Source organism: Centruroides vittatus, unplaced genomic scaffold (genome assembly GCF_030686945.1).
Source record: "Centruroides vittatus isolate TY-2023 unplaced genomic scaffold, ASM3068694v2 scaffold_149, whole genome shotgun sequence".
NCBI lineage: Eukaryota > Metazoa > Arthropoda > Arachnida > Scorpiones > Buthidae > Centruroides > Centruroides vittatus.
Window position 1 is genome coordinate 112118 of NW_027122681.1, and position 17077 is coordinate 129194.

The following is a 17077-nucleotide window of genomic DNA, read 5'->3' on the forward strand; positions in this document are numbered from 1 at the left end:
GAAATTCAAATTCAAACTATGCGACGCGAGCTTTTTCTACACGTAAGTTTTAAATTTCGAATTTCGCGAGACATCAGCGCTATCTATCGAAAAAATTAAGAACTACAGCTGTATATTTTGTATGTTAAAATGGAAGGTGGAATATAAACATACAAAGCTGATTTCTGGTTAAAACATTTATTTATATATTTTAAACGCTGAAAACAATATACAAAACAGAATTTAACATACCAGGTTTATTTACAATGTAGACATTCCATTAATGATTTGAAAGGGAAAAATATATGCTGAATCTCTTCTTTACAAAAAAAAAATGATGTGGAGAATAAAAAAAAACAAAAGAATTTTTGCACGATTTCAATACAATAATTTTGCTCCCATACAATAAATGGAATTATTGTAGTAGTGTAAAATGCTTTAGAGTTTGAGGAGTGCTTCTGTACAGTTTCCGAGATGCGTGGCGTGTATCTGGCATATTTTGACATAACACTTTATTATTTATTAGTGGATTTGGTAACTTGAACGGCAGCGCGAGTCTAATTAATGGTCTGGCAGCCGACTTTAGTCTATAAAAGCGTGGGAGAACTGCTGGTATGTTTTTAAATAACGGTTAAACATTCCACGAGGAGGAAGCGCTCAGTTTTTCTGGTTTGCCGTGCTCGACTTTCCGTTCAGATTCTGTGCCGATTCGTCTAGATCCGGTTCCGACTCGCCGGAACTTTCGGTCTCTGCCTCGTCTTTCGACACGGTTCCTTTGGAAGTCGTTTTCTTTTTAGAATTTCCTACCTCGATGGTACTGGAAGCGGTATTCTTCTCCGTTTTTGTGTTAGACAATGTGGGATTGGCAGAAGCAGATTTTGTTTCTCCCTCCTCTCCGTCTAAGAACTTGTCCCATTGCGCCAGTCTCTTTTCCCTGTCTTCTGCAGACTCTTCGATTTTGTATTTTGTTCTCCCGTCCCAAGTTTCGGCTCTCAGCTGTCTACCGGCGAACCAACGGCCGTTCATCAGGATAACGCATTCGTCGGCCTGTTCTACTTCCTTGAACGAAACGGATACGATCCCCTCTGGATGCCTCTACAATACAATAATTAATATTAAAATTAAATTAATATTTCATTAGAAAAAAAGCATAAAGAATTTGGCTTACGTCGTAGACTATGACTTTCTTAACTTCTCCGCACTTCGAACATTCCTCTCTCACATCCTTCTGGTACTCCATAATAAGTGATGGATCTCTCTGATAAAATACAATAAAAATTTTTTATATAATGTTTAATTGTGCATTTTTTATTGTTTAAATTATTAAACTGCTAACTCATTTTTGTGGAATTCTTAAAAATCATTTCATTTGAGAAAAAATTCCGAAATACTGCATCAGTTTGCAAGAACTTAAGCAAATGAAAACTTTTCGGATATAATTATAAACACATCACATATATTTAATTCATTATTTAAACACCGAGTTGCATTTTGATTTCAACAGTGCATTCATTTAATGGGCATTGTCTACAGTAAAGCTGAAGTTTAGGCAAACGAAGCGTCAATCAGGTGTAGTCAAGCATTACTATATACAAAATGAACACGTTGTTAAATCGAGAAAAGAATTATAAACCAAAAAATCTGAACTTATGCAACTCAACATGCTATAACGTATTGTTAGAATGCATATTTTGTTGACACTGCTGTCAATTAATATTCTAGTAATATAGGTGAATTGAAATATTTCTTATAATTAACTAAATTACTACTACTATATTCAGTACAATCTCAGTAATCTGCAAAGATAATAACTTTCAATTAATTTGGTGGGAAGACAAAATAGTCAAACACAAATGCCTAGCTATGATTAATATACATAGAGATGATGATAATATCACTGTTATATATTATAATTAACAGATTATAATATATAATAGTAATGAATAAATTGATTAATTGTTCTCGCATTAAAAATGAATCCATTTTATTATATTTCAGTTGTGAAAACAACACATATTCAATATGATTGTGCTAAACAGAAAGAAAACCATTAAAAAATTATTTTACTTTTTTAACAGAACTTTGTTATAAATATATATTATTAGTAGCCAGACGACCGAGAAAGTATAAAATAGGCTCTTGTTCTCTGCACGACCGAGATTTGAGTTCGAGTGGCTGTCGATCTAGATATGTCAGACATTATTCCATGTTACAAGCTAAGTCAACTTCACAATGGACAAAAAAAAAGACATTTCAGTGGAATATGTTTAGAAATGGTGGACCAAATCCACTCATTCTGATGCATCGTAGCCGAAGAACAATGTGTTGGAACGTCAGGCTAGAATTGCTAGATACGAGATGGATGCCAATGTATTATTAGCTATTGTTTACACCCTGCTTGAAAATATGGTCCTTGCTTTCCTCATATTTGCCAGAATGTAGACTATTCCTTATATCTCATAAACAGTTAATTTTGTAGTTGATTATGACATCAAATACAACAGACAATCAGCATTATCGGATCATCATGCTCCCCTATTAGTCCATTACATCAAGCTCAACAGTATATAAGTGAAAAAAATCAAAAGACAAGTGTTTTTAATTTCATTAAAATTGATTACAATATTGAGTAATTAATCAACTCAGCTTTACCATGACAGAATCACTTTTCCACAATATTAATCTCTAGACAATATCAATCAATGTCACATATTAATTAATGAAGTATTGTTCATATATACAAAGTTTTTATGGCAAGAAAATTAACTTTTTGGTAATTAGCATCATCTACTACTATTTAATTTTATTAAGAAGTCCTTACTTCATGATTGTTTCTCTCGAGCAAATTGTTACAGTATTGGCATCATCAAAGAATCCATAAACAATACGTCCGTCTCTCGATACTATTTTGCATATTATTCACTTGGTTTGCAATCCGATCCAAAAAACAATGTCAATAAACTACTTTAACACAATCTAATTTTTGCAAAAAGTAGGATCGGGTTCCTAAGTCCGACATCACCGACTTTAAAGTCGAAATTTGATCACGTTTACCATATTTCTTCAATTCTAAACCATGTATATTCTCATATTTTAACGTCCCCAAAACCAAATGCATCTTACATTTGAAGTCAAAAGTTCGATTACCTCTTCGGTAGTTTCTAAAGTTCCAAAGGGCAAATTGCATAGAGACGTTATCTGCACTTAAGACGACAGTCGAACATTACAAAGTTTCTTTATTGTTTTAGTTATACGTTGGGAATATGACAGATCTGTCCGTTATCTAATAAGTTGGAATGATTTTAATTTAATCAGTAATTAAGTTTTTAAAGCTTACGAGTAAGTAGTTATTTGGCTACATTTGCCAAATAAATTGCTAGTAATAAAGTACGTCATGATTTCTAAATACAGGAAAATTTTCATTTTTTTAAAACTTTTTATTGCTTCCAATTTGCTTCAGAATCAATGACTAGTGTTGCAATTTCAACATCACCTAAACATTAATTTCTGTTCAAATATGCTTTTGATTTTATAAAATTGTATTCTGTTGTTATTAATTTTTAAGCAGTAGCAAAAATTTCCAACTACTCAAGGCTAATGAAAAGTTACGATAGTCAAAGCCAATCTTTGTCAGGAGGACATTGAATTCCTTATTTTATTTCTGTGAAAGAGAGGATAGCATACTATGATTTAGATGTTAATAGATCATTTTTAGCTCTAAAAATAAAGATTTAAAGATATAATTTAACAAAAGGAAATTACAATGAATTTCATATTTATAGATCCAGAAAACAAAAATCGTCACTATGACGAAGACATCTCAAAATCATCTTTCGGCAATTGCCCGTTAGCATTGTAAATATTAAATTAGAGAGAATGTATCAAATAGAAGTGAATATCATCAGATGTAAAGATATTCCTGAATGTTTTATTGGATTATATGTAACTAGACAACATTTAAAACAAAATCCAGCAATGAGTTGCATAACCTTCCTAGCTATTAGGAGATCTTGTTTAGAAAATAAACTTTTAAAATTTTAATTACAATATAACTTAACAGATGGTGCCACACAATTTTATTATGAAGGTTTGCTATAAAACTTTTTATATTTTTAATTACTATAAAATGGCAAAAAAGCTTAATTCTGAGGGTAGAGACGAATTTTATAAAAAGTATAAATGTTAATAACAAGTAAAATCGTCATTCTGTCGCCTTACACCATTAAGACACACACGACTTCTTTTATCTCCCCACCCCCTTGACCTTTCGCCACCAAAATTTAATAGCATCAATGCCCCTTATATACAAGCCACCATGCCAAATTTTGTTAAATTATCTTTTCCCCATCCTGAGAAATTAAGCAGAATAAATGCCAACACACGCACAAATCCACGGAATATTTTTGCTATTTTTTTTTTTTCTTTTACTGTTTTGGATTCAGGCCTCAACACATGGAAATTTGCAAAAAATTCAGAGGGTTAAATTTGACACGATTCCAATATTGTCCCTTGTTATGTATACATAACAGATGGGAAAATAAAATGAAGTAAAGAGTTGTGTTTTGAAAATAGTATAAAATGGAATATGGAATATTTCTTTGCATGATATTTATTATTTATGTAATTTAACAATCAAATGATCAAATTCATGCTCCAAAGCATTATTACTAAGCACGAAGAATATCTGACGGGATATATATCAATACAACCCCCAAAACTGGGATTAAATGGGCAAAAAAAGAAGAGGAAGACCAAGAAAGGCTTTGAACGATACATTTAACTTATGAAAGACTTTGGACTTCTTGTTATCGACCAGAATGAAGTGAAAACGTGTTGTAGAAAACCCCCATAGTACAAGTAGAATTAAGACAAACCACTTTACAAATAATGTCAAAACCACAATAAAATTAGTATGATTGATCTCCTAGCTTATAGTATTATACTTACTTAAAAAGATCGATTATATAACGAAAAAAAACCTCACCTCAAATTCAACAGGATCAAACATATTGAATATAATTACAACATTCTCGTGTTTTCCCCTCATTCCTCTAAGTTTCTCTGGTCTCCAATCAAATAACCTAATAAAATAAAATTAAAACTTTGCAAAATAAGTTTTTATTTTATTTTTGAATTTTACAATTACTAACTTTTCTATTTTCTTTTTCATTTTCTCTTTTTCCTTTCCCTTTTTCTTTCTTGGTTTCTTGCTCGGATCATAAGTTCCTTTCATTTCGAATTTTGCCCTTTCGACATGAATCACCTTATCTTTATAAATATACCCGTCTAAGATGTTCAATGCAAGATCGACAGATTCTACCTGATGAAAAAAATGCAGCTTATGCACAACTAATGCAACTCTTTGTGTATTACAAAATAAATGACAATGAGACCGACCTTTATGTAGCAGCAACGTCCGTCTCCTTTCAGGCTCCCGTCCGGATTGCGATATAATTTAATTTTGAACTGACCAGAATCCGGATCTTTCATGATCAGTCCGCATTTACTCATGAGTTCGACAAATTCTTCGTCCGTCATGCTCAGCGGCAAGTTCGATACGTAAACGTTCGTGTTGTGTGCATCGTCGACTTCGAACCAACCTTAAAAACGAAAAAGTAACACACTTATTAATAGAAAACATAATTAAATGGCATCCAATCAAATAGATTTGGTTAGAGAATCACAGAAAGATGGTAAACCTTCAAAACACACACTAACATTTTACTATTTAAATTGGAAATAATACATTTGGGACGATTCAACGTAAAGTAACACGTGAGAGAAATTTTTATAGGATTTATTTGGAGTAAATTATTAAATCATCTAGTAACGATTAATAAATATCTATTCATTTTTAAATAGTAAAGAGGGAAATGCAGAAATAAAAATACTTTGAAACTTTGTCTTTGCATTGGATCGAATTTTAAAAGTCGACAAAATGAGACAACACAACACTAGTGCGATCTGCCAATGGGGCATGTCTCCTATAAGGTCTTTCTTTGGGAAACTGGCTCCTGTTTGGACATTAGACATGTGAAGATAACCCAGAAAACTCTCCATGGCCAGCTTGGTGATGTCTGAACCTGTGACTGACTACCGACATTTGGTGGTTTTAACTGAAGATTAAACTAAATTTTACTTTCTTTCATACAACTCTCAATTGTTAATTGTACTTTACAACTAAGTTTTTAACAAATACTCATCTATGTTTTAATTTTTCGAATAATTGTTTGGCTCTCACATAAAGTGTAACTGAAACTTAATTTTCAAAATAAGAATTGGCAAAAATTTTATATATTAATGTGTCTAAGTAAGTGCTTGTTCCTCAAATAAAATCGGTTTTGAATATTTCTCATAACAATTTATCTTAAGAAGCTAATTTTAAACAAAAGGACACGGCCGGAATTCGGTATACCGAGCCGATCACTTTGCGAAAAAAAAAACGCAAGTTAAAATATAATTGCCTCCTTTTGGTAAATTAAAAGTAATCATATAATAAATTATCTAAAGAAAACTAAAAACAATAACTAGAGCATAACTGCTCGATTGTTAAACTAATACAAAATGTCGGCACATTGTCGACTAAATATGCAGTTACATCCATTACGGGTGGACCCAACAGTGGTGAAAAATCACATCCCGACTTATATTGTATCTCGATAAATTAGGAAAATCCTTATGGGAGATCTAACACTCAACTACTTTCGATAATACAAAAGTTTCAGTATCTGATGACAATGAGAGGTTCGCATTACATGTTCAAACATTAAACTTGCACATTATGGCCAAGAGACTAATGCATGACACCATAGATTCAAATATTTCGATATTTATGTAGACACCATGATTCAAAACTATATTCCGGTCTTTAGCTCGACAACAGGACGACACCTTGCTACCGAAACTACCCGACCATACTATAATATAAAAAAAAAATAACTTCAATTATAAAAATTGAATAAACTCTGACTTCTTTAATAAGATAAATAAATATAGACAGAGTTTTTAGAAACAGATTCTACTTATCTCTAAACAAAGTTATAAAATAGATATAAATTTTTAACACAACACAGAAAAATAACGGGAGAAGTGGCGTATCCATCGTCACTTCTCCCGCAATGGCCACAACTCTAAGGCTCCACAAATTACACGTGTCACCTACTCCAACTCTGCAAACCACAGAATGCAAAATGCCTTCCCTGTTGTGAAGTCGTCATTTTGTTTTAGATAGTTAGTAGATTACGAGATGTTCAAATGTGGATGGAAGACAAAACCTTTAGATGATTACTCTATCGATCCGCATACATCACATTCTTCTCAGATAATAATAAACATAATTACTATCCTGGAAAAAGACTGCAACATTTTTGATTAAATAATAAATACAGTCATCTACGTACCAAAGCCTGTAACAGGCTTTGGTATGTAGATGACTGAAACTCAAATAAGAAAAACAAAAAGAATGAAAAAACAGTACTTCACAAACTTTTTTGGACCAGAAACAGTTCTCCTTCAGGTGAAATGGCAAATTTCCGACGGGATGCAACTAAATAAAAACACGACAATTTGAAAGTTCACTTGAATACGTGTTTTTTGAAGTCGTCCTACCGGGCATGCACGCTACAGCCGGAAGCATCTGTCTAGATTTACAGGCTGTTGTCCATTAGCGTTTGCCACGCTATGGACAGAGTCAATTCCTCCTTGTGGTTGATACATGTGTCGATAAGGCTAGATCCGTAGATACAAATGGCCTCCGACCACAGGCTTTGGTAAGTAGATGACTTCACCCTGGTGTTGTTTAGTATAGATAATAAATACAGTCGAAAGATTGGTCAAACAATGACAGATTTCGTCACAATCTTTCGGTAAATAGTAAAAGTATACTTGAATTTAAGCCACAATCATTACTTTAAGTTTGGAAATGTGAAAAAAAAAAAAAAAAAAACATACAAATTAAATTTGAACTGAACATTTATATCCATCTATTATAGTCTAATTATATTTAATGGAAGAAAGATACCGGAATTAACGACGGCAACTAAATATAGTTTTGCAAAGAGGGCCATTTTATGTTTCATTTTAAAATAACACAAATTACACAATACATAATATAATTAACAATTTGCTACAATAATTTAATTAATTAATAATTTGCTGTAAATAACCTATTATAAAATTTTCTTTATCTCCTTTCTTTTGGAAACACATTGTATTTTTTTCTTTGTCTTCAGGTTGTGGGAAACCGAACACTCGTTCTGGGCTTCAAATACAGAGCCAGTGTTTAGTTTCTCACAATATAAAAAAATAAACTCGCAAAATTATTATTTCATAATAACGCATTAACATTTTTGTCAATTTTTTTTTGGTCTTTCATTATCCAAGCCTACATTTAACGTAAGCCAAATTGCTGGATATTTTAGTAAGACATTTTCCGAGTTAGTTTTAAATTTATTAACGAATTTAACATTAGAAAGTAAAATGGAAGTGCAATCTGAAGATAACTTCATTAAACGGAAATATCTTGGCATCTTAATTAACTAATTCAGAAAATCTAGAAACAGATTCCCTTTACTTATCTCTACTATTAAATTCATTGATAAATTATTTTCAAGTCGACTTAAAGTAATGGCGTTTGTCTTTTTTTACTTTGATTCCTTATTTTAAGAATTAATAAGTTACCCGGTTCGCTGTTCACTTTTCTTTTTTCTCCCTTTTGGGGTTGTTTAAGAATGGCTGAACTGGTGGTCTCCTCTTTCGAAGTGCATGACGTGGCGGTGTTTTCGTAACCGTAACTGGCCTGATAGGCCGCTATAAAATTGTCGTCGATCTGTGAAATAATTTAATAAATGATGTTGCACAATTAGAAATAATTTTTATTCTTTTATGGTTCTTACCTTTGGAAACCACGCCTGTTTTTCTGCGTTCCATTCGTAAACGGTTCCGTCCTTTGGATCCGTGTAGACGCAAGAATCGCCGTGCCATTCTCCGTGTTCTTGCTTCTGTTTCTCTAACGCTTCGTATTCTAACTGTTTTTCAAAATCGGGATCGTTCATGTTGTTATCTAGAAACATTAAATTTACTGTAATAATTTGCGCGCGTAATTGGTACAAGAATTATCAATCCTAACGTGTAGTAAAATGGATTACAACTAATGCTATAAACTCTTATCTACTATGAATTACCATGCTCTTCAAAGAATGACACCTTCCTTCATTTATTTATTTATAAGATTCTTGTACGTGGAAGCACAGATGGTTAGCACTTCCACCGTTCTTATCAAGAAGTTATTTCGATGCACGATAATATCACTGCATACTTCACACACGTAACTTTCGTTCTACATTTGCGCTGAACTTTTTTCATTTCATGTTTGATCTAAAAATTGATATGGACAGTATCCAAAAATATCTATCAAAATATTTAAACCAACCTCTAATTTTCTCCGTCTTGTCTATGTCATAGCAAATTAACAATCACAAATTTTTGACCAATCATCTCCTATTTAACAATAATTTACATCCGTTCCACGAGCACCACGGAGCTGTTTTTATGCTCGTTATGTATTTGGCCGGATCCACAACGGGGTGAATGGACGTCGACAGGTCGATCCTAATACGTCGGAGTCAAACCACCTATAAAAAATCCCAAGGATCCAAACCAGATTAAACTCGTGTGTACAGAGGCCGGCTGCATTTGATACATTTTAATTACCATAATTTCTTTCAGAGTTTATATTCCACGTTTCAAACTTTATATTATGTCCTTATACTTTTGAAATATATATATATATATTTAAGATATTCAATTCTCATTTAATAAAATAATTAAATAAATTACCAATGACCTACTTTAAGTGGTTTAGATAATATATCCGTATACAAAGAAATTCTTTTAAAATAAACTGACTTAAAACATTTCTTATTTAGACAAGAAACTGCATTACTTTCTTCAGATTTGTTTTTATTTAACATTGGCAAATTAATTGTTTACTACGCTTTTTGGCGTCTGGCACTAACAAGCTTATATGCTGCCAATGAACGGTAAGTTTTATTACTTTGCGTAATATTATCCGAATATTACTATTTATAGAATATATCGTTCGTTTTTAAACTCATTTTACCGTCTTTATTCCGTTAGCTAACATTTTTTTTCCATGTTTTACGCAATAAAATTTTATATATTTGATTACACATGGCAATTTAACCGATGTTTGTTTATTCAGAAAAACCATTTGTAGATCCTTTATTTAACTTTGTCGTGAAAGTTTCGGTTTCGTTACGTATATTGGCATTCTTTTTAGTCGCGTCTTCGGTCTTTTCTGATTAGAAATTTTAACAAATAAAGTTTTACAGATGTTAATATTAACTTTATTAAGCTTAACAGTTATTCCGCCTTTAAACTTTAGCAATATAGAGTCGTTTGCAAAGATGACGAGAAAAACATAGGCTATCTATTAAGAGTAGTGAATTAAATAGTACCTCAAACTATTTTCAAAATTAGGGCAGGCAATCTACAGCCAAGGACCAAGTCTGGCCCACAAACACATGTAATCTGACGTGTGATCATTTTCAAAATTAAGGCCATAGAGGAAAGCAAAAAGAAAAATACAAATTGTGAAAGAATTTGACATTCCATTAAATACTTTACATTTTTGAAAAACAAGGAGAGGATTTCGGAAGGCAGAACAGAAAAGTAAGCATAAATGCCAGTGTCGAGATGCAAAGAATGTGCCTAAGTATTCTTTACAGCATAGAGACAAGAATGTCGCCATTGACAAAAAACTTAAGAGAAAAATATTGAACAATTCAAACAACAAATGAGATTTAACAAAATCAAATGAAGCAGCAAATGACCCGATAAATTTAAGAGGTGGCACAGAATAGTTTTCAACAAATTCTGTGGCAAAGTGCAGAAGGCGAGGTGATTAAAAAATTTATCAGAGACTGTACAAAACTATAACTCGGACAGTGACATAACTGCTATTAAGTACCGTTAAGCAGCACTTAATGAACAACGTAAGGGAAACCAGACCAGGTGCTAGGCACAATTTCTAAAGAACGGCATAAATATGAAAATTTTATTAAAAAGTATTAATATTTTTTGTGTTTGTTCTGACTAGGAACAATTCATTTTAAATAAATTTATACTACTTATTTTAAACAGGTTTTTTTCCTCAATTACACTTACCAATACCATTTTGCAACGGTGCAAAATGACACTTTACACTATACAGTACTATAACAGTAAAACCACCAAACTCCGATAGTCATCGAGGGTTCGAGCCTCGTCGAGAGGCTGGCTGTACAGACTTTTCCAAGTTTTTTCATGTGTCTAACACCTAAGTAGGGATACAAATTCCATAAAAAGCTCTCCTGAGAAGCACTCCCTTGGCAGATTGCCCATGACTTTCATTGCCTTATTTCATTAGTTCAATCTGATAATACGACAACAAAGAATATGTTGTCCGATGGCATTACTTACACAAGATACGTTTAACAAAAATAACAACTCTCTCATTTCAATACTGTTTAAGGATTGACATTCCTATCTGAATTAATTTGATGTCACTTTGATAGGTGTTTCATATGTCTGCAGTGTGGTGTATTGTACCCGTGTCACTACATTTTAATATATTGATAAAATATAAGACCAGATATGGAAACCTTAGGGGCAGGAGGCCTATTAACTGTATACAAACTTCCGACGAAAACTGGATATCACGTTATTTCAATTCAAAAATTTTCCCACGAAAGATATTATGTAGATGACCGACTTTAACAATAGATGACTCTACGATTAAAGGAAAAGTGTGATGTACAGGGGCAAGTCACTACTAATTTGAGGTGGAGAGCATATATTTTAAGTTAAATAAATTAAAAATTGCAGCCTGGCATCGTGACAATGTTACAATAAATAATTGCTCATTTTATTTATAAACCTTTCCGTAGATTAATTTTGTAACGTTTTTTTCCACATTAGATTTGCTTAAATTCCTATACTATCAACTAATGTGGAGGAATTAGGCCCTAAACATTGGAGGGGCGTTTACCTTATTTTGCTTAACAGTCTAAAATTTCTAATTATGCCAGTGAATTTGATGTTTTTGACACACACAAAATGGCTTATTTTTTAAATGTCTTTCAGATAGAATGACACATTTAAAGTGGTTTCATGTGACTGAAGCAAACAAGATAAATAATGAGAAACTATCATTGTTATAACAATGCCTCAGTGTTTCAAAGACAGAAAAATTATTCTTTTGTCAAAACTGTGATGGACATTTAACAGTTAGTGCTCCGACAGCTATAACAGTTTAATTTTTACCACCAAATACAACTTGTAGATTGCAACCTCTAGATTGGGAGATCATTGAAAACTTAAATTATGATACAGAAAGCTTATCCGAAGAAAGATATTGAATGTTATTGAAGGTTTATCATGTGAGTTTACAAAAATCTATCAAGTAAAAGCATAGACAATACACAAAATGTAGATGATACAGAAGAAAGTTCAGAAGGTAAAGATATCCTGCAACAGAGAAAACTCACTATCATTTCACAGTGCTTAGTAACAGGAAGAAAATTAAATAAACGTATGTTATTTGACAGATATATACAGTGGAACTTCGCTTAATGAGCACCTCGCATAACGAGCAAAACAAATTGTAAAAAAATGACTCACTCGACGAGTGATGAGGAGAGGGGAAGTCCCGGATTGTGCACATGCTCCACCAGTCTGTGTTTAGCACTTGTTATGCTAGCATCTTAGTGTCGCTTGTGATCAAACATTTTTCCAAACTAGTGTTCACACATATTACGTATAAACGTCAACAACCATCACCCGTTATATAGTAAACAAGTCAAACGATATGCCAAATTCTTGGGCTACGTAAAGGCTATAATTAAATATTAGAAATTAATTAATTTGACTAGAGGCAGGCAGTTATGCTGCCATCTTGTATTAAATTTAATAACCAATTCCAAATTAAATTTTTAAAATGTTTAAATTAAAAATTAATTATTTATAATTATTAAATTTAATACGAGATGGCAGCATACTCTAATCAAATTAATTAATTTCTAATATTTAATTATAGCCTTTACATAGCCCAAGAATATCGTTGGCATATCGTTTGGCATGTTTATCAGACATATTATCTGTGATTTTTTTTTTGTTTTTTGCAAATCGAATTTGCATACCAAGTTGGTTCATTCCATGCTAGCAGAAAAGATGATTCACTCTCCATATGTATAATTTTCTTTAAATAAACGTTATACATAAAATATTTGAGTATTTTTTTCGGCATGGAACGCATTAATTTATATGGGAAAAACCGTTTCACTTAACAAGTAAGATTTTGGAATGAATTATGCTCAATAAGTGAGATTTCACTGTATATATATATACATATATGGCTTGGAAGAAGAGCCAACGTCAAGTGCACCTATCTCGGGTCCGGTTTTCACTCATCAAGGAGCTCGGTGCCCACCGGGCGGTGGACCGGCCTACGATTAGAACATCATCTCTTAGTACTCTGTAGTGCCATTTGGCGGAGAGAGGCTATTACTTAGAGTTGATTAGATGAGGTCAAGTGCATTGACTCTTATTCCAAGTCATAGTTTATATGATAGTTTGTAAGACAATTGTTCAGTTGCCAGTATTTTGAATAGTTATAAAATTAAATATCATATATTTTTGTTACTTTTGGAATGCATTGTTTCTTAGTCCCAATTAACATGATTTTGCACTAAACAAGACTTTATAGGAATTTAACTACCGTATTATACCATGCATATATTGTGATACTTGAACATAATGACATTACTTAACATGACTACAATGTATGGCACGAGCAAGTGCAGTTATAAAGTATACAAACAGTAATTAAATAACATCAAAATAATTAAGAAATTACAACTTACAATAATACAATGTAAAAACATTGTTTTATTCTTACTCAGTCAAATTAAACTAAATGCATGTGCCCAGTGTTGCACGAGCTTTTCAGAGGGTGGGAATTGGTGATAATGAGTTAGAAGAGGGTGATAAAAACAATGGTCTTAGTAACTAAAATGTACATTTATCGACCTCAATATTTAAAATAATGAAACTGCAAAACAAAAAATTGCTTGGGCTAAAGACGACAGGGGAGTGGGATCCTGACATATTTGTACCGTAGACTTAACATCGTACCTTTGCCACTTGTCCATGCCTGAACTATTGCACCTACTCGATCTCTCTTTGGCAGCATTATCTGCAAGACATGATACCCAAACTGTACTTTTAGCCCATGCCATTTATTCAAACTAAGTTGGACAAACTGAAACACACTTTCAATTAATATATATATAATAAATATTGAAGAATTAAGTCACATTGAAATGTCCCTTAACAAGAATTTCCAAGCTGGATAGAGTGTTTCAGCATCCTTTTTTATTACAAAAGAGTAACATTGAAATTTAATTGAGAAAAAAGACATGGTTATAATAAATTACGTTTCGATATTTTAGTACATTCAAACTCACGTTAGAGTGCTATCGAATATTTGAAAGATTCAAATAAAAGCACCAATCACACACTAATCCATGTTCAAAAGAAACTTATCATTTTTTAATGAGAATTTAAAAAAATAAATGTATAAAATCAATAAAAGTATTCAGATTGTAGGTACATTAAAAATATCTAGCTTGTTCTGTTATTTTAATAATCGTAACAAGGAAAGGTAAATGAATACAATCTTACATTATTTACAATGGATCAAGGCAATGCTTTTAATTGTTTATACGAGTGAGGGGATCAAAAATAACAAAAATCAGCCACGTGCATGCAATACTCGAATGCTCGTAAATTTTTTAAGATGCCGGGAATATAAACAATATTTTGAGATAAAAATAACATCTAACAAACCACCAAACCTAAATTCCATCCGATAACAAAATTAAATGCATCTTTAATCTGCAATTTTGTTACCGGACAAAATTTAGGTTTAGAAGCGTATTAGAGAAAGCCGAACAGTCCAGTTTGCAGAGTATAGAACCGTGAAAATAACCATGTGAAGAAATGAATATATCCGAGAAAATTTAATCAAATCTACAGTAAATTAATTGTGTTGACATTGTAGGTAATATCGTGTCAGGAATTATGCGCAAGCTTGAAAACTACAAAGGGCACAATGTTTGTAGCTAAACAGAATGCAGCACATTTTACAATACTGCAATTATTTCCCATTTATAAAGCTATCTTTTGACTTTTCTATACTCAAAAAGACTTCATACAATTCAGGACAGCAGGATAAACGACAAATTTCAACAACCAATCTCTTTGTTACTTAAAATTAACAATGTCGGGCATCAAAGCAAACCTACAAACAATGCCAGCTGTCAAAACAAGCCTACATAATTTACAATCCTCAATGATCTATTTTTTCAGTGTCTGTAAGAACATGTAAGAACTCTGCGATTTTGCGCGGTGGTTTGTATATTAGAGGAAAATGTTTCTATAAATTTTCAGGAAAATGGGACCATTAGTTTGGGAGATATTAATTAAGGAAATGAGGACCACATCTCAAAATTACGAGACTTTTTAACCTGTAAGTGTTTTTACTTTATCAAAAAGTAAAGGTGTTTCAAAAATATTTTCAACAATTACCCCACTCCCAATATTAATGTTTTTTTGATAGAATAGACCGAGTTCTAACTTTTCCAATATGTATACAGTATATTAATAAAACAGTTTCTCCCCAACTTCAGGTCGGTAAAAGCATAAAAAATTAATTTTATTACAAAATTCTTTGAGATAAATATCGTTTTCTGTTATTAATCACATTTTCCACGGAAATTAGATCAAAAGATACTTATACGTTGAAGAGATGGGAAAGGGCAATATTTTTAAAATATTTAAATGACCTCTACTTTATGAGTAATCATTTGTATCAGTAATTTTATGTAAATCTGAAGAGTAGAAATTAGTGAGATGTAAACAAAGAATGCCAGCGTAGCACAGAGGGCATCGCAGCGACTCGACCTATATATTTTTCGACAGAGATAAGGAAAGCGATTACTTGAGCGGTCGTCTCCCTACGACTTTACCGTCGGGACAAAGCCGCAGAGACGTCAAGAGCTCGACAAGGTAGGGACAAATTTCCATCGCTCCGGTTTGCTTAGACGCGTATGTCGTCGGGGCACCTCGACACCCTGGCGGAAAAGTCCACAAATGACACCGCCAACATTTTCACATACAGAACAAGGTCGATATGAATGCCGGCTCGGACAATGCAGTCGGGATCTCTAGGCGTGCCGACCAGAGTAAAATAGTCAAAGAAACCGACGGTCTACGTGCGATCCTCGGCACAATGCAAGCACGGTCTAAGGCTTCAATAAGGTCCAAACCGCATCCTTCAAGCCCAGTTTTCAATGTTAATGCTATATTTAACATTTATATGTGCAGAAACAATACAAAAGTATATATTTTTTTGTGTTTTAACTTACGAGTTGTCATTAAAATATTGATTTTTTAAATAATTTTTCAAGCCCGCCGATCAAACTTTCCGATTTTACGTCATGTATTAGCAAATTTACGCACACATTTATGAATTTTCCCGTTAATTATATTGATAAAATTCATTGCGCGTGACGATTTCCCGCAATTACACGCACACTTCCCTTAATTGCATTATATATAAGATTATACGTGATTTAAATACGTAAAATTCGACAATTACCTTTATTTATTTACGGATTTATAGAATTGACGATCACCAAACGATTTTTGACTTTCGACTCTAAATAGCACGTCGTCGTAATGCGCCATCTACAAATATCGAAATGATTGAAGGAGGAAATTATTATTTTTGTGAAATAAAATAAAATATAATCTGAAATTATTACTTTCTATATAAATTTAAATTAATTATTTAAAGAAATATAATATATTAATTAAAAATTAAATGCGATTCAGTTGCTGAATCGGCCATGCCGCTTCGTTTCTGGCACGGCCGATATCATAATAGACGCGAAAAGTTACTTTTTTATGACCGTACGCCGGAAGGTGTTATAATTAAATATATACGTGCATACATTGTGGAATATACCAAATATAC

At 32.5% G+C, this 17077-nt stretch overlaps 1 protein-coding gene across 2 annotated transcripts; it reads right to left on the bottom strand.

Moving 5' to 3' along the window:
* Window positions 1-161: 161 nt before the first annotated feature.
* Window positions 162-16774, bottom strand: barc (RRM1_TatSF1_like and RRM2_TatSF1_like domain-containing protein barc). Of its 2 annotated transcripts, XM_067285066.1 has the most exons (9): window positions 16700-16768; window positions 9410-9611; window positions 8874-9040; window positions 8659-8806; window positions 5377-5579; window positions 5130-5299; window positions 4964-5060; window positions 1148-1237; window positions 162-1074 (listed from the first exon to the last, which is right to left on the bottom strand). In XM_067285066.1, the coding sequence occupies exons 3-9, from the start codon at window positions 9030-9032 to the stop codon at window positions 637-639; spliced, it is 1305 nt and encodes a 434-aa protein (XP_067141167.1). In that variant the 5' UTR covers window positions 9033-9040; window positions 9410-9611; window positions 16700-16768; the 3' UTR covers window positions 162-636. The 2 variants fall into 2 exon arrangements, with proteins under 2 accessions (XP_067141167.1, XP_067141169.1); XM_067285068.1 differs by lacking the exon at window positions 9410-9611 and having other exon boundaries at window positions 16700-16774.
* Window positions 16775-17077: the final 303 nt, after the last annotated feature.

Bases quoted from the DNA above. Each gene is read 5' to 3' on its own strand.
- barc (XM_067285068.1), bottom strand. From the start codon at position 9,032: ATGAACGATCCCGATTTTGAAAAACAGTTAGAATACGAAGCGTTAGAG. The intron at 5,300-5,376 runs GTCGGTCTCATT...TTTTTTCATCAG, and splicing joins GACGTTGCTGCTACATAAAG to GTAGAATCTGTCGATCTTGC. The intron at 1,238-4,963 runs GTGAGGTTTTTT...GTATTTTATCAG, and splicing joins TTGATCCTGTTGAATTTGAG to AGAGATCCATCACTTATTAT.